The sequence below is a fragment of the Oncorhynchus masou genome, chromosome 19 (genome assembly GCF_036934945.1).
Source record: "Oncorhynchus masou masou isolate Uvic2021 chromosome 19, UVic_Omas_1.1, whole genome shotgun sequence".
NCBI lineage: Eukaryota > Metazoa > Chordata > Actinopteri > Salmoniformes > Salmonidae > Oncorhynchus > Oncorhynchus masou.
The window spans coordinates 919,638-944,350 of record NC_088230.1 but is presented as its reverse complement, the minus strand read 5'-3'; the positions used below and the strand labels follow the sequence as shown (position 1 = coordinate 944,350).

Genomic DNA, 24,713 nt, shown 5'->3' with positions numbered 1-24,713 from the left:
TGCACTCCTTCTAAAGAATGCAATGTTTTGAAACATTTTGTAAAGTCTAAAACGCAGTCCACTCTAGTTTTGTAATCAGAAAACTGTACGGAGATGAAATGCTTCATCAATGAGAAAATATGCAGAATGTCGGCCAAAATCCATATTGCTCCATCCACTCCCACTGCCGGCCACTGGGATTCCTCTCATCACCATATTTGGTAGTGAGTGGAACCACCAAACGGATGCTTCACATTTATACATCCAGTGAAATATCTGTCTCATTGTTCTATTTAGGGTATAACTTTAGCGAGCTAACTAAGATTGAGGGGACCACCGTATTTTAGCTGGCTAACATTAGGATTGCTGGTTATTTTTTACAAACTTTGCTAGTAACAGTAATGGCAACATTGACATGTTTCCTATGAACTATTTACATTTTAGCAGATGCTCTTATTCAGAGTGACTTACAGAATGAGTACATAGACTTTTATACTTGGTCCCCGTGGGAATCAAACCCACAACCCTGGCGTTGCCAGTGCCATAATCTACCAACTGAGTTACATGGGACTGTTTGCCTATTTTAGCAATGTCATCATATTTCCATGCCACTCGAAGTTATAGAGTAATTAGACAAAACAGTCACGAGCCGCCGAGGTGCAACCCATGTCTAAGGCACAAATAAATATTGGATGCAGCTATGGTGGTAGTAGCTAACTCACATCTGACTACAACAGTGTACTAACTAGCAGCCCCAAACTCAAGCCAACCCAGGGCCACAGCAAAACACGGCACAGTTTGTTGCATAGTGTAACGGTTTCACCGGCCTGAATCTAGTCCAATCTGTGGCCAGTCAGTCTACATCTGTAAAGCATAGAGTTATAGCTTCCAAACGAGTTAGAATCAGCTTCCAAACGAGTTAGAATCAGCTTCCAAACGAGTTAGAATCAGCTTCCAAACGAGTTAGAATCAGCTTCCAAACGAGTTAGAATCAGCTTCCAAACGAGTTAGAATCAGCTTCCAAACGAGTTAGAATCAGCTTCCAAACGAGTTAGAATCAGCTTCCAAATTATTTCTTGAGCTATGTTTATAATTAAGGGATGATGGCAATCGTTGATCATGTTTTTCTGTTAGACAAAGTGCACAGTTGGGTGCCTGACTGATCCCCTGGTCATTAACGGATGCCCGGGACCTGCCAGAAGGAGCAAAGGTGAGTATCATAACATGTCCAACAATGTGATTGCAATGGTTTAGCGACATCCAAAGATAATTTCATGCACTGTTCACTTGCTATTTTCACAGCTTGTCAGGCAAGACTTCAGAATAGAAAATGTGTCATGCGACACAAGTACCCTTGTGACACCTCCTCCGTTATTGCCAGTCTCCTATGAAACAAAATGCAATTGACCACTTGGCTGTGTATTATATCACCCTGTCACAGGCCCTCCCAGTCAAAACTACCCCATAAGATTGCCTGCTGTAGTTGTGTCGAGAGATGTCCAGTTTGCAGCTGAACATGCAGCATAAAGTTGACCAGCAAAGTGGCTCTCATCAGCATCATGCAGACATATCCTCGCTGTGAGCATTCCTACGAGTGGAACAGTTGGCAAGTATCCGGCCAGCAACCTTCACCTGTCAGCGGCGGCTATCACAGGCTCATCATTTGTACAAATTCAGAAGGTAACCCACTTCCTTACTTTAATACATTTGATAACCCAATTGTGAAACCCAATTTAAACTGACATTATCTGTTTCCTAATTTCCACTTTTTAGATGCATATTGTATAATGTCCAGGGCGAAATATAACCTGGTGGAACCAGACTAATCTCTGTGTTCACATGTTACGGTATCTGAAGTGAAATAGAAAGGGGAATGCAGCGATCATGTAGGTTCCACCAGGCTAATCATAACCACCATTGATAATGTAATCAGTGCTCTGTGTGTGTGTGTGTTTGTGTGGCACCGACCAGTAACTTTGATAAGGGGCCAGGAGCTGATCTACACTGCTATGACCATCAATGGGGTTCTGGCAAAGACCTCACCTCCAGCCTCACCTCTTGCCTCGCTCATAATTATAACAGAATTAGTTAGGTTTAGTCTGACCTCTTCAAACTTCAACATAGTACCTGTTTGTGTGTCAGATATGGCCTATCCTAAATGACATTGGTAATAGAGCTATGTGTGTATGTGTTCACAGAAACATGTTTGGAGCCAGAACATGGAGACCTGAAAGATGATGTGATGAAGTCCAGACTGACAGACAGGCTTGATGCTGATGTCTCTGAATGGAGAGAGACCTGGCACTCAGTATAACATTTTTACTAGACACAAATTTGACTTGTATTGTATTTATTTGATGTGACTGAATTGACTGGTATCAGTCAATAGAGGGAGGGAGAAACCCTGTGTATTCTGCACCAGGACCAGGGAACTCCTGTTGTATACAGGACAACACACAGGAAGGTATGACCACTCTGTTGATTGGTATTAGTTAGGAGGGAGGGAGAAACCCTGTGTATTCTGCACCAGGACCAGGGAACTCCTGTTGTATACAGGACAACACACAGGAAGGTATGACCACTCTGTTGATTGGTATTAGTTAGGAGGGAGGGAGAAACCCTGTGTATTCTGCACCAGGACCAGGGAACTCCTGTTGTATACAGGACACCACACAGGAAGGTATGACCACTCTGTTGATTGGTATTAGTTAGGAGGGAGGGAGAAACCCTGTGTATTCTGCACCAGGACCAGGGAACTCCTGTTGTATACAGGACACCACACAGGAAGGTATGACCACTCTGTTGATTGGTATTAGTTAGGAGGGAGGGAGAAACCCTGTGTATTCTGCACCAGGACCAGGGAACTCCTGTTGTATACAGGACAACACACAGGAAGGTATGACCACTCTGTTGATTGGTATTAGTTAGGAGGGAGGGAGAAACCCTGTGTATTCTGCACCAGGACCAGGGAACTCCTGTTGTATACAGGACAACACACAGGAAGGTATGACCACTCTGTTGATTGGTATTAGTTAGGAGGGAGGGAGAAACCCTGTGTATTCTGCACCAGGACCAGGGAACTCCTGTTGTATACAGGACAACACACAGGAAGGTATGACCACTCTGTTGATTGGTATTAGTTAGGAGGGAGGGAGAAACCCTGTGTATTCTGCACCAGGGAACTCCTGTTGTATACAGGACACCACACAGGAAGGTAGGACCACTCTGTTGATTGGTATTAGTTAGGAGGGAGGGAGAAACCCTGTGTATTCTGCACCAGGACCAGGGAACTCCTGTTGTATACAGGACAACACACAGGAAGGTATGACCACTCTGTTGATTGGTATTAGTTAGGAGGGAGGGAGAAACCCTGTGTATTCTGCACCAGGACCAGGGAACTCCTGTTGTATACAGGACAACACACAGGAAGGTATGACCACTCTGTTGATTGGTATTAGTTAGGAGGGAGGGAGAAACCCTGTGTATTCTGCACCAGGACCAGGGAACTCCTGTTGTATACAGGACAACACACAGGAAGGTATGACCACTCTGTTGATTGGTATTAGTTAGGAGGGAGGGAGAAACCCTGTGTATTCTGCACCAGGACCAGGGAACTCCTGTTGTATACAGGACAACACACAGGAAGGTATGACCACTCTGTTGATTGGTATTAGTTAGGAGGGAGGGAGAAACCCTGTGTATTCTGCACCAGGACCAGGGAACTCCTGTTGTATACAGGACAACACACAGGAAGGTATGACCACTCTGTTGATTGGTATTAGTTAGGAGGGAGGGAGAAACCCTGTGTATTCTGCACCAGGACCAGGGAACTCCTGTTGTATACAGGACAACACACAGGAAGGTATGACCACTCTGTTGATTGGTATTAGTTAGGAGGGAGGGAGAAACCCTGTGTATTCTGCACCAGGACCAGGGAACTCCTGTTGTATACAGGACACCACACAGGAAGGTATGACCACTCTGTTGATTGGTATTAGTTAGGAGGGAGGGAGAAACCCTGTGTATTCTGCACCAGGACCAGGGAACTCCTGTTGTATACAGGACAACACACAGGAAGGTATGACCACTCTGTTGATTGGTATTAGTTAGGAGGGAGGGAGAAACCCTGTGTATTCTGCACCAGGACCAGGGAACTCCTGTTGTATACAGGACACCACACAGGAAGGTATGACCACTCTGTTGCCAAGGTAGCCCCATGTTTGACAAGGTAGCCCCATTACCAACATACAAAATGCTGATAGGCACAGTATCCGTATCAACTGGGAATAACAATGAAAGATGAAATGTTAGAACACTGCTTCTATGGTATTACATACAGGGTTGTTTACTCTACATGAACCTGCTACCACATGTGAAAGATATCAAAACACTTAGTTTAGAATATCTACATAAATTCAGCAACAATTTCATTCTTCTCATAATACTCTGTAGGCTATGGACCTATTCAAAGCTTCCTCTGGCACCTCGCCCTGCCTGTAGCTATTGAACTCAACCTGCAGGAGGTTTGTGTGTTGTGAAAGCTGGGGGCAAGGTTCTGACATATTGGTGGTGGTAAGGACACACCCAAGAAACAACCTCATCAAACCAACTTACGTTGGGTTTCTGTCATGGCCGCCTGCATTTCTTGAGCAGCAAGACAAAAGACAAGGCCAAATCAGCGGATGTAGTTCCCCTTTAAGTGAGTGCACTGGGGCTGAACTAAGTAGAGGGTCACATAGAGTAATGTTACCCGACTCACATATCTCAAATTAAATAAAACAAATTAGAGGTTGTCTCCAAGTCTAACCATGCTTCTGGAAGGACAGTGGCTCTCACCAGTGTTTATTATGAATATAGCTTGGTGCCTGAATCCGCCCTCCAGTTATTGATTTGGTTGGAGAGCCGCCATGTGCTATTGGGTATCCCAGGAACTGGCTGATGATTGAGAAACTGCTTGTCAGGAGCAGATTCATTACTTACACATGGGAGAGTTGGAGGTGATTTCCTATCCCCAAAAGGATTCGTGTTAATCTATTACTACATGGCTCAGGCCGAGCTAGGAGCTAGGATGAAAACCAGTGGAGCTCGTAGCTCTCTGGGACTGGGTTGGAGACCACTGGGAGTAAGATGTGGAATTACAAAATGTTTGTATCCCTAACAGGCAAGGTCTTCTATTTCGTGTGTGTGCAACCACAGGTGTAATGCTGCTACAATGTTCTGTTTATGACCAAGTCAGATTCAGTAAGTCTCGGATAGAATAGGTCCGTTTTGTATTCTTCCTTTAGCTAACTATATTCGGTTAGATCACTCAGTTGATGTATGAAAGCATATAATATCCAAATGTCAGATAATTAAATCCCATAAAATGTATGTTTGCTGGGTAAAACTACTATAACTGGGGCCTGGGGCCTAACCTTTACGTAAGCATTCATAACACATTTATGAAGCAGTTCATGACATTTTAATGAGAGTTTAAGTAGGCCTATCATTCACTACATGAACATTCATGATTGATGTACTCATTCAACATCAGTGTCTCTCACAAGTAATGTTTGGTCCACACATCATTCTCATTTTATTGTGTGTGTTTGTGAAGTGAGGGAGAACAATAGATGGGCTGGTTTAAATGAACTAATCTTGCATATAATTGTGTGAGTCTACACAAAAGGTACAGCTAGACATGGACTCATCACAATATTAGACAACTTTTTAGAGCAGAGAAAATTTGACAAACTCACTTCAAGCCTCAGTATCTGAGAATAACAAGTACGCAAAGTTTGTGTTCGGGCTATTGTAATGTCAGTGATATGACGAAATAAGTGGCCACGTGAAGCAGAATATGCAGAAATATGAAATTTTTCTGATGTTGTGTAATTTCAGGTTGTGTCATTGCCACTATGCAGGTTTGGTCTACCTGAAGCATCATCTTGACACAATGGCATAGGACGAGACAGAGCAATGAATGATGCCCAAAAGGTCACAAGGTACAGGGGAGCATTTATTTTACCCCCTTTTTCGCCCCAATTTCGATCTTGTCTCATCGCTGCAACTCCCCAACGGGCTCGAGAGGCGAAGGTCAAGTCATGCGTCCTCTGAAACATGACCTGTCAAACTGCGCTTCTTAGTACCTGGTCGTTTATCCCGGAAGCCAGATGCACCAATGTGTCGAAGGAAACACTGTTCAACTGACGACCGAGGTCAGCATGCAGGTGCCCGGCCCGCCACAAGAGAGCGAGGAACAAAGTTAAGTCCCCCCCGGCCAAACCCTTCCCTAACACTACCGGTTGGGATCGAACCCGGGTCTGTAGTGATGCCTCTAACAATGCGATGCAGTGCATTAGATTGCTGTGCCACTCTGGAGGCCTACTTTTACTTTTTAAATTAGTTACTTTTTACTTTTACACAAGTTGTTTTTTTACTCTAAAAGGGCACTATCATAACAATTTTCACAGTATAATTCCAATCACATAGTGTGAAAATATATACCATACACAAGAAAATCTGTATTTTGACTGCAGTAGGCCTTTAAAGGGGGACACTAAGATTAATTGCATTTTATCCCATAGCATGAAAATGAGCCCTCCTCCGTTCCTCTCTTCCTCTTTTCGCCAGTCTTTTAATTCTGTTGGTATTGGATGGGGAAATCTGGGCTCTCGTTTGGATACTGCCCATGAATAAACCATTAACTGTGCAATCTCAGGGTGCCCAAAAGAAAAAAAGAGACTTGGATACTTAATGAGTGTGCGATGATTGTAAATATTAGCACTATTTTGTGTGTGTGTGTGGGGGGGGGACGGGGGGACGACGACTAATGAAAGTTGTGGGGATAAAAGTGTAGTTAAAAGTACAGTAGAGTAGGAATATTCACTGTCTGTGTTGTAGATAATGAGTGTTGGGCTTGGCTGGGGCTGGGGGACTAGGACTGCAGTAGGGTAGAAGAGGCTGGGGTGGGGTGGAGGCTGGGCTGGGCTGGAGGCTGGGCTGGGCTGGAGGCTGGGCTGGGCGTGGTTAAGCATGACTACAGCTGGAGCTGGGATAGACTGAGCTGTGCTAGTTTAGTTGGACTGGCCTGGGTCCACGCTTGGCTGTGAGAGTTTCACAGTGTTCAGGATTGAGATACTTTAAGATTCCATCTCTATCCAAACACTTCTAGGGTGTGAGGCCCCATCTCTTTCCAAATACATCAACAGCGTGAGGCCCCATCCTTTTCATAACACTTCCATGGCCAGTAGCCCTGGCAGAGCTGCAGTGTAATCTGCTCTAAATGCTTATATTAAGAGACTGTAATTACCACTAGTCTCTCTCTCTCCCTTCTGGAGAACATCAGAGATGGCTTAGTTAGCCCAAACAGACCGCCAGCCAGGACCAAGACTAACCACTCAGTGCACAGCCGCACCATTGGCTAATAGGCTAATAAACCGCTGCGTCATTGGCTAACAACAACATAGCGACAGCCGGGATACAAAACAAGAAGATACAACAATTTTTCTCGACACAGTGTTCATACCTACTATAGAACATCTCAATGTAGTCCCCAAAGAAAGTTCATACCTACTCCAGAACATCTCAATGTAGTCCCCAAAGAAAGTTCATACCTACTCCAGAACATCTCAATGTAGTCCCCAAAGAAAGTTCATACCTACTCCAGAACATCTCAATGTAGTCCCCAAAGAAAGTTCATACCTACTCCAGAACATCTCAATGTAGTCCCCAAAGAAATTTCATACCTACTCCAGAACATCTCAATGTAGTCCCCAAAGAAAGTTCATACCTACTCCAGAACATCTCAATGTAGTCCCCAAAGAAAGTTCATACCTACTCCAGAACATCTCAATGTAGTCCCCAAAGAAAGTTCATACCTACTCCAGAACATCTCAATGTAGTCCCCAAAGAAAGTTCATACCTACTCCAGAACATCTCAATGTAGTCCCCAAAGAAAGTTCATACCTACTCCAGAACATCTCAATGTCGTCCCCAAAGAAAGTTCATACCTACTCCAGAACATCTCAATGTAGTCCCCAAAGAAAGTTCATACCTACTCCAGAACATCTCAATGTAGTCCCCAAAGAAAGTTCATACCTACTCCAGAACATCTCAATGTCGTCCCCAAAGAAAGTTCATACCTACTCCAGAACATCTCAATGTAGTCCCCAAAGAAAGTTCATACCTACTCCAGAACATCTCAATGTCGTCCCCAAAGAAAGTTCATACCTACTCCAGAACATCTCAATGTAGTCCCCAAAGAAAGCTACGGAAGGGCATTGATGGAGGCAGTACACAGTAGAACTGTATGTTCATTTTTCTCTTCTACATGAATCACTGTGTCTGAAACGTAATGCTTTCATCGTATTCAAACCGCCGCAACTTAAAACAACCATAAAAAAACAAGTACGCTAAAAAAACAATCCCATCCAAGCACAAAAGGCCCTTTCATATTATATGATCATCATAAAGATATTTCCTTTGTGTTTCTCTCTTCTTCTCTCAGACAGCAGCAGTGCTGGTTCACATTAAAGAGCGTGTTTCTGCGTCGGTGAGTCTCGGCCAGGCACACACACACACACACACACACACGCACACACACACGCACGCACGCGCACACACACGCACACACACGCACACACACACACACACACACACACACACACACACACACACACACACACACACACACACACACACACACACACACACACACACACACACACACACACACACACACACACACACACACACACACACACACACACACACACACACACACACACACACACACACTCCAAAGGGAATGGCTGCACTACTTAGAAGATAATGAGGAAACAAACTGGACAAGTACGATTGATCCCACTGTTTTATAGCACGGGGGATTATCAAAGGATTATTTTAGGGTAATTATGCACGAAGGTCGACAACAGGCTTTCATGTTGCTGCAGTGAATGGCAGCAGGGTGTGTTGTCACAGAGTGTGTATAGTAAAGAGAGAGAGGAGGCTTGCCATAGCTACACACACACAGAGGCAAGCATGCACAGGCAGACAAACATACACACACACACATGCACACAAGTGCACACGCACAAATGCACGCACGCGCACACACACTTTTCAGGAAGCCAACATGCGCCTTTCAAACACACCAAATCAGCAGCCAGCAAACTTGGAATGTTTCTTCAGGAACACAACTGCCTTCCTTTGGTCATTCCAATCTCAGAGGGACAACGGTCAAGATGAGAAACTGCATGCCTGTTTGGCAGAGGAATTCCAAGTGGAAATTCCCAATTGGAGCACCTCTCTTCTGAGGCATATTATCGATCAGGTCCCGTCCATTAGCAAAGGAGATGAGCGATGGGGTAATTGGAGGCGGCACAACACAGCAGGATGGGAGATCATTGATTGACCTCTAAGTGGTAATTACACATGATACCCCCCAACCCCCCTCCCGACCCAGTGTAATCACTTCTCCCTGTTAACCCATAGGTCTCTTCTCTTCCTTAACACCTACCATTATTTTCCTAACCACTACCAACACAAACTTCTGCCCTTTTCTTTTCCTACTGTATCGATGGTACCCTCCACAAACTCACTGTGTTGGGTACGTGCTGTTTATCTTCAGGTTATTCTCTTGTAATGAAGCCATCATTCTAGTCACCAGAATATCCTTATCTAAAGTCTCCCAGAGACATCATGCATGTAATGGATCTATGTCATGTTAGTAACACAAATGGTAGTAGCAGCAGCCAATTAGATGAAAGGAGGGAATGGATTTAGTTTTGGAGCATGTCTGTATTCCAAATGGCACCCTATTCCCTATTTAGTGCAGTAATTTTGATTAGAGCCCAGGTCAAAAGTGGTACACTATATAGGGAACATGGTGGTATTTGTGATGAAGCCCATAAATTGAGTTTGGATACCAGGCAATAGGATGTTTGGTTCGGATTAGTTTGGTGTAGGAAATAGGTCACATTGTGGAAACAATACCACATGCTAATTGGCAAATTCAATAGGCATTTTATGTGTTTGTGGGAAATAGAGGAATTATGAAAGTGTATTTCTCCAGAGTGTGTATGTTTCAGCAGAAGAGAACATTTATATTGCTGTGTGTGTGTGTGTTAGTCTTGATGATGTACTGTATGCATGCATGTGTCTGTGTACATCCCAAATGGCAACCTATTCCCTATATAGTGCACTACTTTTGACCAAGGCCCATAAGGCTCTGGTCAAAAGTAGTGCACTATACAGTATAGGCTATAGGATGCAATTTGGGATGCAAACACTGTGTAGTCTTACGGAAGTCTCTATCCACCACAGTGGTGAAATGCTGATGTGTGTGTGTGTTATTGCTGAGTGTGGGGAAGTGTATAAGTCAATCTCCTGCTCTGACATGGCGGTGTGTGAGACTCACCAGTAGTGGAGGAGATGTTGACGTCTATGCTGATCTCAGGTATGCCCCCTCCCTTCAGCGCAGCCACACAGGTGTAGGTGCCAAAGTCAGTGAACTTCAGGTCGATGATGTCCAGGTTGGTGGTGCCTGGGGAAATGTCAGGGTCCGTCTGGGTGATCACCATTCGCTCAGAGCTACGCATGGCGCGGCCGTTCTTCAGCCAACCAAATGTCAGTTCCTCAGGGGGCGTGGCCTCCACCTGGAAGGAGTGGATAGTTGGGTATGCGTGTGAAAAGGGGATGGTGTGTGTGTGTGTGTTCTTACCTGGCAGGAGATCTTGACCTCGCGGCCGATCTGGATGTTGTCGTCATTATGGTAGGGGTCAGGGGTGATCCAGAAACGGCCCTTCTTCAGCGCTGTGGAGAGAACATACAGGCAGTGAGAGAGGTACGATGTGGTGTGTGTTTAAGTGGCAGCCACAGGAGTAATGCCACATTGATCTTTATTTGACAATGTAGACAAAATATTCACTTAAAAGCATTTTTCTGCTATTTGTAGAACAATAATGGAAAAAATTGCTTCCCTTTTTTAGAAAGGAAATGTGTATTTTTGCTTTTCCCCAACCTCATGAGACAACAAAAACACAACAGTTGAGAGGTTAGAGGCAGCATGGGTCAGCAACAGTGCAACACTTTTTAGAAGGGTGCAGGAAATTGATTTTGAATGGGGCGTCAAATTGTAAAGTAGCAAACTGCTGGCTGATCAGACTGGAATACTGCATGTTTGTCTGAGATTCACTTTATCCAGTCACAGTCTGTCTGAGATGTGATTCATCCAATCACACAAGTGTCGCTTGCATTCATTGATTGGAGAGGAAGTCATTACACGAACAAACACACACACACAGCAGAACATTTGAGAAATATCAATGGAAAGATACTTATGGCTAATCCAGTTTAGTTTTCAAACAGCGTCATCAAATCAGAGTGAAGAGAAACGCGGGCTGATTTCATTCTAATCTGTGTTGCATTGTTTCCCAACGCTGCTGCTGTACAATTCATCTCGTCTGCACACAAACAAAAACGATGGCGCTACAGAAATCGTTTCATCTAGCAATTCCCTTGAGACATTATCATATTCGGTTTGGCGAAAAAGGAAAATGAAAACAAAACCTGCATGTCAGGTTTAAACACAGGAAATTGAATGTGCAAAACATTGTGATGCTGGAGCCGAGCAGAGGGAAGAAGGGGGGTAACAGAGGGAAAGATTGACACAAGCCTGAACACTAAGACAGCAGACTCAAACCAGACTTAAATCAATGTCAGCAGGCGGGTGAAAGACTGAAGACTGTTCCTGACACGTCTCAACAAATGGTTTTTATTAGGATCCCAGAGGTTGCAAAGCAGCAGCTACTCTTCCTGGGGTCCACACTTTACATGAAACATGAGATAATACAGAATACTAAATGTTAGTATCTGGTTTTTATTAGGATCCCCATCAGAGGTTGCAAAGCAGCAGCTACTCTTCCTGGGGTCCACACTTTACATGAAACATGAGATAATACAGAATACTAAATGTTAGTATCTGGTTTTTATTAGGATCCCAGAGGTTGCAAAGCAGCAGCTACTCTTCCTGGGGTCCACACTTTACATGAAACATGAGATAATACAGAATACTAAATGTTAGTATCTGGTTTTTATTAGGATCCCCATCAGAGGTTGCAAAGCAGCAGCTACTCTTCCTGGGGTCCACACTTTACATGAAACATGAGATAATACAGAATACTAAATGTTAGTATCTGGTTTTTATTAGGATCCCAGAGGTTGCAAAGCAGCAGCTACTCTTCCTGGGGTCCACACTTTACATGAAACATGAGATAATACAGAATACTAAATGTTAGTATCTGGTTTTTATTAGGATCCCCATCAGAGGTTGCAAAGCAGCAGCTACTCTTCCTGGGGTCCACACTTTACATGAAACATGAGATAATACAGAATACTAAATGTTAGTATCTGGTTTTTATTAGGATCCCCATCAGAGGTTGCAAAGCAGCAGCTACTCTTCCTGGGGTCCACACTTTACATGAAACATGAGATAATACAGAATACTAAATGTTAGTATCTGGTTTTTATTAGGATCCCCATCAGAGGTTGCAAAGCAGCAGCTACTCTTCCTGGGGTCCACACTTTACATGAAACATGAGATAATACAGAATACTAAATGTTAGTATCTGGTTTTTATTAGGATCCCCATCAGAGGTTGCAAAGCAGCAGCTACTCTTCCTGGGGTCCACACTTTACATGAAACATGAGATAATACAGAATACTAAATGTTAGTATCTGGTTTTTATTAGGATCCCCATCAGAGGTTGCAAAGCAGCAGCTACTCTTCCTGGGGTCCACACTTTACATGAAACATGAGATAATACAGAATACTAAATGTTAGTATGTGGTTTTTATTAGGATCCCCATCAGAGGTTGCAAAGCAGCAGCTACTCTTCCTGGGGTCCACACTTTACATGAAACATGAGATAATACAGAATACTAACGGACAAGAACAGCTCAAGGACAGAACTACATCAATTTACAAAAGGCCCACATAGTTTGTGTGTATGTATTGATATGTAGGCTACATATGTCAAATAGAGGAGAGGTGTTATGCCGTGAGGTGTTGCTTTATCAGTTTCTTTAAACCAGGTTTTCTGTTCATTAAATGAGATGGGAGTTCCATGCAATAAAGGTTCTATATAATACTGGATTTCTTGAATTTGTTCTGGATTTGGGAACTGTGAAAAGACCCCTGGTGGCATGTCTGGTGTGGTAAGCGCGTGTGCCAGAGATGTTTGCATAGTCAACATACACACAATTTGGAATTTGAATGTTTCTTACAAAAAGACAAAGTGATGCAGTCAGTCTCTCCTCAACTCTCCTCAACTCTTAGCGAAAAGACACTGGCATGCAGTATTTACATTAGCTCTCTGAATACAATGAAGTGCAACACGTGCCGCTCTGTTCTGGGTCAGTTGCTGCTAAACTAGGTCTTTCCTTGCAGCACTCGACCACACGAATGGACAATAATCAAGATATGACTGTCACGCCCTGGCCTTAGTTAATGTTTGTTTTCTTTATTATTTTGGTTAGGTCAGGGTGTGACATGGGGGATTTATGTGTTTTTTCTGGTCTAGGGTTTTTTGTATGTTTATGGGGCTGTTTCCTTTCTAGTTAGTTTGTAGGTCTATGGTTGCCTAGATTGGTTCTCAATTAGAGGCAGCTGTCTATCGTTGTCTCTGATTGGGAACCATATTTAGGCAGCCATATTCTGTGGGTATTTTGTGGGTGGTTGTCTTCTGTCTTTGAGTCATTGCACCAGATAGGACTGTTTCGTTTTTCACGTTTGTTGTTTTGTATTTTGTAGTGTTCTCGTGTATGGTCTTTATTAAACATGTTGGACTCTGACCACACTGCATTTTGGTCCTCCTCTCCTTCAACGGAAGAAAACCGTTATAATGACAGAACTAGAGCCTGTAGGACTTGCTTTTTGGAGTGTGGTGTCAAAAAAGCAGAGCATCTCTTTATTACGGACAGACCTCTCCCATCTTTACAACCATTGAATTTATATATTTTGAACTTGACAGTTTCCAATCTAAGGTATCACCAAGTAATTTAGTCTCCTCAACTTGTTCAACAGCTACACCATTCATTACCAGTGTTGTGTTTGTAGTATCCTTAATGTGATGACATGCTATTTTATCAAATCTAACACCAAACGTTTAATTGATTACGCGATTGAATTAAATCATGTAACTAAAAATGCATTAGTAACCTGGGGCACCATGGAGACGTTTATTTAAGGAGGTCCGTCTTCCGAAAGAATTCTTAGAGATCTCTTACATTTCAGTCATCATTAATTATACTTCACTTTCTTTCAGTCTCATCTGAACGTCGTACAGTTCTTGCAATATACAAATTGGCTTAATTATTTACTAACAAAATAATCACAGAAATACATTAAAAAACAGTAGATATTGGTTACTAACAATGATAGAAAAGTCCCTAGTGGACTAAACAGACATGACAGCTTGTTAGACAAAAGGAAAGGGGTGGGACTGAGAGAGCGGGAAAGACAAAATGGATTCATTACACATAGTCTATAATTATATTCATTGATATGCTAATCCTTTCCACATGAACGGCCGCTCATTAGAGAATAATAGCAATGTATATATATTTAAGCCCGTATGTCATTGGTGGCTACTCTGTTGGATTCCTCGATCGTCTTGTAGGGTCTCTGGTCTTTCGCGGCTCTGGTGGTTAGAATGGATACTTCAGACTACCATTCAGAAATGTTCTCATAGATTGATGCTTAGGCGGTTGTCAGTATTCTCATTCAAGTTAAAGTAATTTCTAACTGCAGATCGGAAATTCGTGTCATCTGCAATTTGCTTCTTCTGTAGTGAATCGATAGTCTCAGAGTCTAACCATCTCCAGCCGTGTTGCTAATGCTCCACGTGGGATGGTTTTCTAGTCTTATGGTTTGTGTGGTCTTAACCTTTAGAGACGTCCGGCTTACCGTGTTTTTTTTTGCCTTGTTGTAGTTTGAAAGACTAGCGTCACCAGGCATGTTTTGGTCTGGTGGGTTTGTCAAATAAGAGGAGTATCTATGATGCCTAATGTGATGTCTGGGCTCACGGGTGTGTGGCCACTGACTAGTTAATCTTTATATGAAAATCCATACTCTCATTTAGAATGTTAATAATTTCACATTACATTGTTTCACAAATAGTTTAATGTTAAATCACATATGTTTCACAATATTTAGATGTAAACCTGACAGCTGGAAATGTACACTTTAAAATATACCGTTGTGTGTGTTTCCTGTCCTTCATGAGATCACCAAATGAAACACACTCGTCATAACTGTCCATTATGTGTCCACATTCTCAAAAGTATAAATATTATTTAATTTTCCCATTTTGGGGATTTAGGAGTTTGGCCAAGTGAAGGCCTTTGTTCTCTTTCTGTGCTCTCTCCCTCTCTTTCTGCATGACCAGGGGGAGAGAGTCTCTGCCAACAATTTATGACCTGAGATAACAAAACCTGGGTTAGGAGAGAGAGAGAAAGGGCCTCATCATGACACCAGATTCACCTGAGGTCTTAAACTTAGGGAATGATTTGTACCAAATACAATGCTCTTAATTTTAGAGATGTTCAGGAACAATTTATTACTGGCTACCTATTCCAAAACAGACTAAAACATTTTGTTAAGGGTTTCAGGGACATTAGTAGATGTGTTTGCTGATGTGAATATGGTTGAATCATCAGCATACATTGACACACATACTTTGTTTAATACCAGTGGCAGGTCATAGGTAAAAATAGAAAAGGGTAAAGGGCTTAGAGAGCTGCCCTGCGGTACACCACACTTTACATGTTTGACTTTAGAGAAGCTTCCATTAACTTCTTGCGTCGAGCAACGTTAAGCAACGTTAAAGTTAACGCAATGTTAACTATTCATGAAAATCGCAAATGAAATGAAAGAAATATATTCACTCACAAGCTTAGCCTTTTGTTAACAACACTGTCATCTCAGAGTTTCAAAATATGCTTTTCAACCATAGCTACACAAGCATTTGTGTAAGAGTATTGATAGCTAGCATAGCATTAAGCCTAGCATTCAGCAGGCAACATTTTCACAAAAACAAGAAAAGCATTCAAATAAAATAATATACCTTTGAAGAACTTCAGATGTTTTCAATGAGGAGACTCTCAGTTAGATAGCAAATGTTCAGTTCTTCCCAAAATATTATTTGTGTAGGAGAAATCGCTCCGTTTTGTTCATCACGTTTGGCTAAGAAAACCCCCAAAAATTCAGTCATTACAACGCCAAACTTTTTTCCAAATTAACTCCATAATATTGACAGAAACATGGCAAACGTTGTTTAGAATCAATCCTCAAGGTGTTTTTCACATATCTATTCGATGATAAATCATTCGTGGCAGTTGACTTTCTCCTCTGAAGCAAATGGTAAAATGCATGCAGCTGGAGATTACGCAATAATTTTGACGGAGGACACCAAGCGGGCACCTGGTAAATGTAGTCTCTTATGGTCAATCTTCCAATGATATGCCTACAAATACGTCACAATGCTGCAGACACCTTGGGGTAACGACAGAAAGTGTAGGCTCATTCCTGGCGCATTCACAGCCATATAAGGAGACATTGGAACACAGCGCCCTCAAAATCTGGGCCATTTCCTGTTTGAAATTTCATCTTGGTTTTGCCTGCAGCATCAGTTCTGTGGCACTCACAGAAAATATCTTTGCAGTTTTGGAAACGTCAGAATGTTTTCTTTCCAAAGCTGTCAATTATATGCATAGTCAAGCATCTTTTCGTGATAAAATATCTTGTTTAAAACGGGAACGTTTTTTTTATCCAAAAATTAAAAGAGTGCCCCCTATATCGAAGAAGTTAAAAAAAACTCTGAGTTCTATTAGATAACTCTGAATCCACAATTTGGCCGAAGTTGATACATGTCAGGGTAGGTTCCTGCAAGGCTTAGATCACAGTTAATTTATCTTCACACATTAAATTTGTGACATACTTTTCTCTCCGGAGCAGCTTTAGGACTGTAACAAGTATAAAAATAATTTTTAAGTGGTGCTGAATAAAATTATGTGACACGTTTCAGGAAACTAGGGTAATGTCGCGGGTCACTACTTCATAGAAGAGCCATTGAAAGTAAACTTTTTTTTAAATCAAAATGCGTTTTTGGGCAGAAATGCCTTCTTGAACATGTGAACTTTCATGTGCCTTAATAAACTTGTATGCCATCTGTAAATAATAATGTAATGAAAAATGAATAAGGCAACAACCTTCCCACTAGCCATGATTGGCTGAAATAATGAGTGGGCTGGACATGCCGAGAGATGAGTTTCGATTGGTTGGCAATATAGCACGCTTCTGTCTATTTGAGCTGGTCAGTATTTTATGTATTGCTCTCGACTTTCTGGAGGACCGAGTTTTGAAATCAGTGGAATTAGAGTATGATAGCTAAGGAGATGGAGAAAACACCTGTCTCCGGATTACATCTTCAAACTAAGTTCAACCATGGCATCCGTGACAGGAAGACTCGTCCATCCATGAATGATGTACACATGGAAGATAGTCCATAGTTATGTGTATTATCTTATTATTCGTATCTCAGATGCAAGTAACCATTTCGGGTGCATTCATAAATTCATTCTGGCCATCTACTCCAATGTCAGAGCACTCTCGTCTGAGTGTGCCAGAGTGCAGAATAAATTATGTAATTAAAGGTTGGCAATAAAGCATAATACATTTTTTTTTGCCAGCAGCACAGTTACAGTCACCAATGCTCTGGATAACATGTGTACAGCCTAACCAGCTCTGCTAGGGCGAGTAAAATGGTCAGAGTTTCGGTGGGGGCTAAAGCTTAAGAGGGTGTGAATGATGTTGAATGGCTGTAGACAAAAAAGCTCTATCCAGTCGGTACAAAAACATTCAAAGGCCATCACGTGCACTGTATGATTTACCATTGTGTAGCTCTGTGTCTCTACACAATTTCACATGTTGCTACATAAGATCCAATCAAGGCGGTCGGTCACATACAGCCATGGTAGGCATTCGACTATAGTGAAGGCAAAAGCCCTTTTGATATTACATATAATATTGTTCAAAATGAGTTGCGTACGTAATTATGTCTGTTGATATTGAAAAAGTCGTGCTGAATCACAATATATCCATGGATTGAAGGTGACCTTCACAATTCAAACATCAGGTATTAACGAAAAGCCACATCACCGCTCTGTCTGTACGCTCTCAATAGAACAGCCTAGTTGGAAAGGCAATTTTTCTGAGATGTAATATAATATAATACAGTAATACTATTGGACGTATTTACACAGTGGTGGAAGCAGTATACACTTGGTTCCAACCATATAAATAGTAAATACAAGCACATAGAGGTACTGTATGGGGAATCAGTGAATTAAATGGTTTAGAGTGGATACTACCAGTGTACCTTAACAGTGTGAAAGGCTATTTTGTGTTGCCTCTGTGTTGAGTTGATCTATTACAGCATTCCATTAATACTAGTACACAGACTGTATCCTAGGGGATGGACTACTATAATCCAATCAGATCCCATTTAGGCTCCCGATTGGCGCAGCAATCTAAGGCACTGAATCTCAGTGCTTGAGGTGTCACTACAGACACCCTGGTTTGATTCCAGGCTATATCACAACCGGCCGTGATTGGGAGTCCCATAGGGCAGTGCACAATTGGCCAAGCGTTGTTCGGGTTTGGCTGGTGTAGGCTGTCATTGTAAATAAGATTTTGACTTACATAGATAAATAAAGTTATTTTTTAAATGTTGTGTGTGTGCGTGCGTGCGTGTGTACACACACACACACACACACACACACACACACACACACACACACACACACACACACACACACACACATACAACAACAACGCAATCATTACAAAGGCCCAGTGAATCTTTAACGCGGGCACCGCTTGGAAACAAAACCTTCCCATTTACTGTAGGAGGGTAAACCCATCGCTCTGCTTGTCTCCGCCTGTTCTTACATCACTTCCAGCACTTCATCCATACCTCAAAAGAACATGCGACTATAGAAGCGGTGTGGAGTAAGCTGGTGGAGCATGTTGGTATACAGAGAAGCCAGAGCCCAGGCACAGAAATTGAGTCACTTATTAAGAAGAATCCTAGCAAATTGGAGCGGGAGAGGGGAGGAGACAACCTGGACTCATGGTTAGATATAGCATAGTAAATAAAACTCTTGGCCACTTAAATTAGTATGATATGTTACATTATGTAGGGTATGTTTGTAATAATTGACCAAGACAGGGGCTGACCGTTTTCATAGCCTACTGGTTCATTTTGAATATTTGTCATTACTCTGCCATTTGGCCACACCTAGTGGACTACATCATATCATGGCCATTGAAATGTCACTGATCGCTGTTAACATTGTTCAATAACTAAAGCTGAAGGTTATACTCTTCGTTTAAAGTGTCACCGAAACCCAATTAGTGCACTTGCCTAATGACATTTTCAAGGGTGTATGTAACTACTTTCCTAGGTCAGTTTGACCTCACAGCACATTAGTGTAATCAACGGATGCTGAGTAAGATAATTCCTGCTGCTCGTCTTGTTCATAATGACGAGTTTAGGATTTGTATTTTTTTCTATAAAATGGTATTGTTCTATCGCTTTAATTATTATTTGCCTATGTTAGGAATGTCGGGGGATCCGTGTGTTGGGGGGTGGGGGGTGTGTGTTGGCATTTATTGTGCTCTGTGTCTGTCTCTCTAAAGGATTTGAGTTTTTTTTTAATTCAGATGTTTTTTTTATGCTGCTCCTCTCTCAATCTCTCTTTTACTCTTTCTTCTTCATTTGACTTCTCCTCTTATCAATAATTGAGTTTCAAGTTTCAGCCTCTGCGTATAATTCAGGGGATGTTGAAGTTGAATACTGCCGGTCTATTGTCATGAGTCCACGAGTTCTTGACGATTCAGTTTCCTTTGTATGACATAATGAGCATTGTAAGAAATTATATTTTCCCCATACAGCTTTGAACGTCTCCCAAAGAAGAGAGGTGGAGGTGTCGTCATTTTTATTAATTTGAATGAATATATAGGGTCGTATTTAATCTTTTTGTGTGTGTTCGTATTAAGAGCTAAATCCAGAATGTGGGGGGGAATGTTCTGAAATTACTATAGCAGAATATTCTGTCATTTTAAATGAGGGGAGAATGTTACTATCTAAAAAAAAAAGTAGTCTATGCGCGAGTAGTTTTGATGAACATGAGAAAAGTAGAAGTCCTTAGTGTCCGGGTGGAGGAAGCGCCATGGATCAACACAACCTATTTGGGTCATGAATGTAGAAATGTCTTTTGCAGAAATCCTTTCCAATTGTTCCTCAAATGCAATGTATGCTATACCATTTTGTAGCTCTGTGTCTCTGCTTTTATTCAATGTAAAAACACAATTTCAAATTTTGCTACTTAAGACTTCCACTGATAAAGCAGAGTTTCTGTTGCAACAAACAAAGGGGATGAACTATGAATATGGTAACAAGTCCAGCCATCTTTTGGCAAACCAACTTAAATGCCAGTCAGCATCTCACCTCTCAGGTAAATGACTCTTCCTAATCTTCCTAATCTTACAAGTGATCCCCCTAATATTAACTTTTGTGTCATTTTATTCTAACTTCTACAAATCCAAATCCCCATCAGATAATACGGCTATGGACAACTTTTTTAGATAACTTGGATATTCAATCCATTGATATGGACATGAGTAAAGTTCTGGATAACCCTCTGCATCTAGATGAGATAACAAAGGGTCTAAAGTTAATGCAAAGTGGCAAGGCCCCAGGCCCTGATGGCTTCCCCGTCGATTTGTATAAAGCATTCTCAGATCAACTCGCCCCATTACTATTAAATATGTTCATGGACTCCATATCACAGGGCTCTCTCCCCCCGATGCTAACTCAAGCCTTCATCTCACTTATGCTCAAAAAAGAGAAAGATCCGGCGGAATGTGGTGGATATCGGCCCATTTCACTTTTGAACGCTGATGTTAAACTATTATCTAAGGTTCTAGCATGCCGGTTGGAACCCTGCTTTCAGGATGTCATATCTGATGCTCAAACGGGCTTCATCAAAGGGTGACAACTGTTTTCCAATGTATGACGTCTTTTGAACATTCATTTCTCTCCTTCTGTCTCTCCAGACCCCAAAATTGTTGTTTTTCTTGATGCGGAGAAGGCTTTCGACCGGGTGGAATGGGATTATTCATTTAAGATTTTGGGAAGATTTGGTTTTGGGTCCAATTTAATCTCATGGATACGTCTGCTCTATTCTTCTCCTATGGCTAGGGTACACACCAACTCTCAACATTCAAAATACTTCCCCGTCTCCAGAGGGACCGGTCAAGGGTGTCCTATGTACCCGCTCCCTCTTTGCAGTTCCGATATAACCACTTTTCTTGGCCTTAAAATGATCATCATCATACACTGGAATCCACCAAGCTGGTGAAGAACACAAAGTGTTCAAAGTGCAGATTATCTACAGTTATATATCACTAACCCTGTGAACTCTGTCAATAACATTTTAGACACATTCGGATCATTCTCAGGTTACAAATGAAACTTTCAGAAAAGGGAATGTTTTCCGATCAAGCCCACTACCAAGCAAATTCCCCCTGGAGCCCTCTGGTTTTTCCTATTTAGGTGTGAATATGACACATTCTCTAGCTACCCTCCATGAAACTAACTTTGCATGTCGAGTCACATGAGTTAAAGCAGACTTAAAATGCTGGGATAGTCTGCCTCTCTCCTTAGCTGGCAGAATTAATCTTTCTGCCAAAATCATTTTTTACCAAGTTGGATAGGCTCGTCAGTCATTTTATCTGGGCAGGCAAATCACCTAGGATACATAGGGCAAAACTTAAAAGAAAGAGACATGACGGAGGATTGGCACTTCCAAATGTACTGCTTTACTATCGAGCAACCAATATTCGAAAGATTATGGTCTGGTGTGATGCTTTAAGTAACAAGTGGTGCTCATTAGAAGCACACTCCTGCCAATCATCCTCCCTTTTTGCTCTTACTTGTGCCTCACTGTCCTTGTGTCCTTCAAAGTATACGGGAAACCCCATTTGTGCTCTCTACTTTGAAGATCTGGGGATAATTTCGTCAACATTTTAGACTTTCTGCCCCTTCTCTTCTAAACCCTATTTGTAACAACCACCTGTTATCTTCTATTTTGCTGTGGAATCGGCAGGGTCTGATTTCTAGATTATATGACATTATGGTTTCCTCTGAACCCTCTCCAATAAACAAAATCAAGACTGACTGGGGTAGTGAACTTATTTATCAGGAGTAAGAATGTTGGCCAACAGGGGATATGAGAGGATGAGGGAGGGAAGGGACAGTATATTGTGATATTGGGTTATTTATTTTTGTGTATGTATATGTGTGTATGTGTGTGTGTATGTGTATGTGTATGTGTATGTGTATGTGTATGTGTATGTGTATGTGTATGTATGTATGTATGTATGTATGTATGTATGTATGTATGTATGTATGTATGTATGTATGTATGTATGTATGTATGTATGTACAGTGGGGCAAAAAAGTATTTAGTCAGCCACCAATTGTGCAAGTTTTCCCACTTAAAAAGATGAGAGAGGCCTGTAATTTTCATCATAGGTACACTTCAACTATGACAGACAAAATTAGACAATTTTTTTTCTCCAGAAAATCACATTGTAGGATTTTTAATGAATTTATTTGCAAATTATGGTGGAAAATAAGTATTTGGTCAATAACAAAAGTTTCTCAATACTTTGTTATATACCCTTTGTTGGCAATGACAGAGGTCAAACGTTTTCTGTAAGTCTTCACAAGGTTTATACACCCTGTTGCTCGTATTTTGGCCCATTCCTCCATGCAGATCTCCTCTAGAGCAGTGATGTTTTGGGGCTGTTGCTGGCCAACGCGGACTTTCAACTACCTCCAAAGATTTTCTATGGGGTTGAGATCTGGAGACTGGCTAGGCCACTCCAGGACCTTGAAATGCTTCTAACGAAGCCACTCCGCCCGGGCGGTGTGTTTGGGATCATTGTTATGCTGAAAGACCTAGCCACGTTTCATCTTCAATGTCCTTGCTGATGGAAGGATGTTTTCACTCAAAATCTCACGATACATGGCCCCATTCATTCTTTCCTTTACACGGATCAGTCGTCATGGTCCCTTTGCAGAAAAACAGCCCCAAAGCATGATGTTTCCACCCCCAGTAGGTATGGTGTTCTTTGGATGCAACTCAGCATTCTTTGTCCTTCAAACACGAGTTGAGTTTTTACCAAAAAGTTATATTTTGGTTTCATCTGACCATATGACATTCTCCCTATCTTCTTCTGGACCATCCAAATGCTCTCTAGCAAACTTAAGACGGGCCTGAACATAAGCAGGCTTAAGCAGGGGGACACGTCTGGCATGGCAGGATTTGAGTCCCTGGCAGCGTAGTGTGTTACTGATGGTAGGCTTTGTTACTTTGATCCCAGCTCTCTGCAGGTCATTCACTAGGTCCCCCTGTGTGGTTCTGGGATTCTGGGATCATTTTGACCCCACGGGGTGAGATCTTGCGTGGAGCCCCAGATCGAGCGAGATTATCAGTGGTCTTGTATGTCTTCCATTTCCTAATAATTGCTCCCACAGTTGATTTCTTCAAACCAAGCTGCTTACCTCTTGCATGCATGCATGCATGCATGTATGCATGCAAGCATGCAAGCATGCAAGCATGCAAGCAAGCAAGCATGTATGTATGTATGTATCTATCTATCTATCTATCTATCTATCTATCTATCTATCTATCTATCTATCTATCTATCTATCTATCTATCTATCTATCTATCTATCTATGTATGTACCAGTCAAAGGTTTGGGTACACCTACTCATTCAAGGGTGTGCCTTGAATTCTAAATAAATCAGACTGTGTCACCAGCAAAGCACCCCCACACCTCCTCCTCCATGCTTCACGGTAGGAACCACACATGCGGAGATCATCCGTTCACCTACTCTGCGTCTCACAAAGACACGGTGGTTAGAACCAACAATCTCAAATTTGGACTCGTCAGACCAAAGGACAGATTTCCACCGGTCTAATGTCCATTGCTCATGTTTCTTGGCCCAAGCAAGTCTCTTCTTCATATTGGTGTCCTCTAGTAGTGGTTTCTTTGCAGCAATTCGACCATGAAAGCTTGATTCGCGCAATTCCCTCTGAACAGTTGATGTTGAGATGAGTCTTTTATTTGAACTCTGTGAAGCATTTATTTGGGCTGCAATCTGAGGTGCAGTTCATTCTAATGAACTTATCCTCTGCAGCAGAGGTAACTTCCTTTCCTCATGAGAGCCAGTTCCATCATAGCGCTTGATGGTTTCTGTGACTGCACTTGAAATAAAAATCGAAGTTCTTGACCTGGATTGACTGACCTTCATGTCTGAAAGTAATGATGGACTGTCACTTCTCTTTGCTTATTTGAGCTGTTCTTGCCTTAATATACTAATTTTGTGTCCCAGATTTTAATTTACTATGTTTCATTCTAGTCTATGAGACCATGCTGGAGGAGAGGAGAGAGCCTGGATACAAAAAACAGCTCAGAAACAGGAAACACTTACTGAATGTATTCCTGCATTCAAATGGCCAAATCGGCCTCTAGTGACCTCATGGTTGGAATGTTATTCAGTTTTGTTATATTTCAGTCTTCTGTGATGTGTTTATATAGTGTCATATTGGGATTCAA

The 24,713-nt window shown here is 41.9% G+C and overlaps 1 protein-coding gene across 1 annotated transcript in view; it reads right to left on the bottom strand.

The window, feature by feature from the left end:
- Positions 1-24,713, bottom strand: part of LOC135505691 (MAM domain-containing glycosylphosphatidylinositol anchor protein 2-like) — a 452,039-nt gene that overhangs the window by 146,799 nt on the left and 280,527 nt on the right. Inside the window, exons 7-8 of the mRNA XM_064924737.1 lie at positions 10,682-10,773; positions 10,379-10,616 (exon numbers count right to left, since the gene is read on the bottom strand). Coding sequence (XP_064780809.1) covers positions 10,379-10,616; positions 10,682-10,773 — 330 coding nt within the window. The remainder of the gene's footprint in view (positions 1-10,378; positions 10,617-10,681; positions 10,774-24,713) is intronic.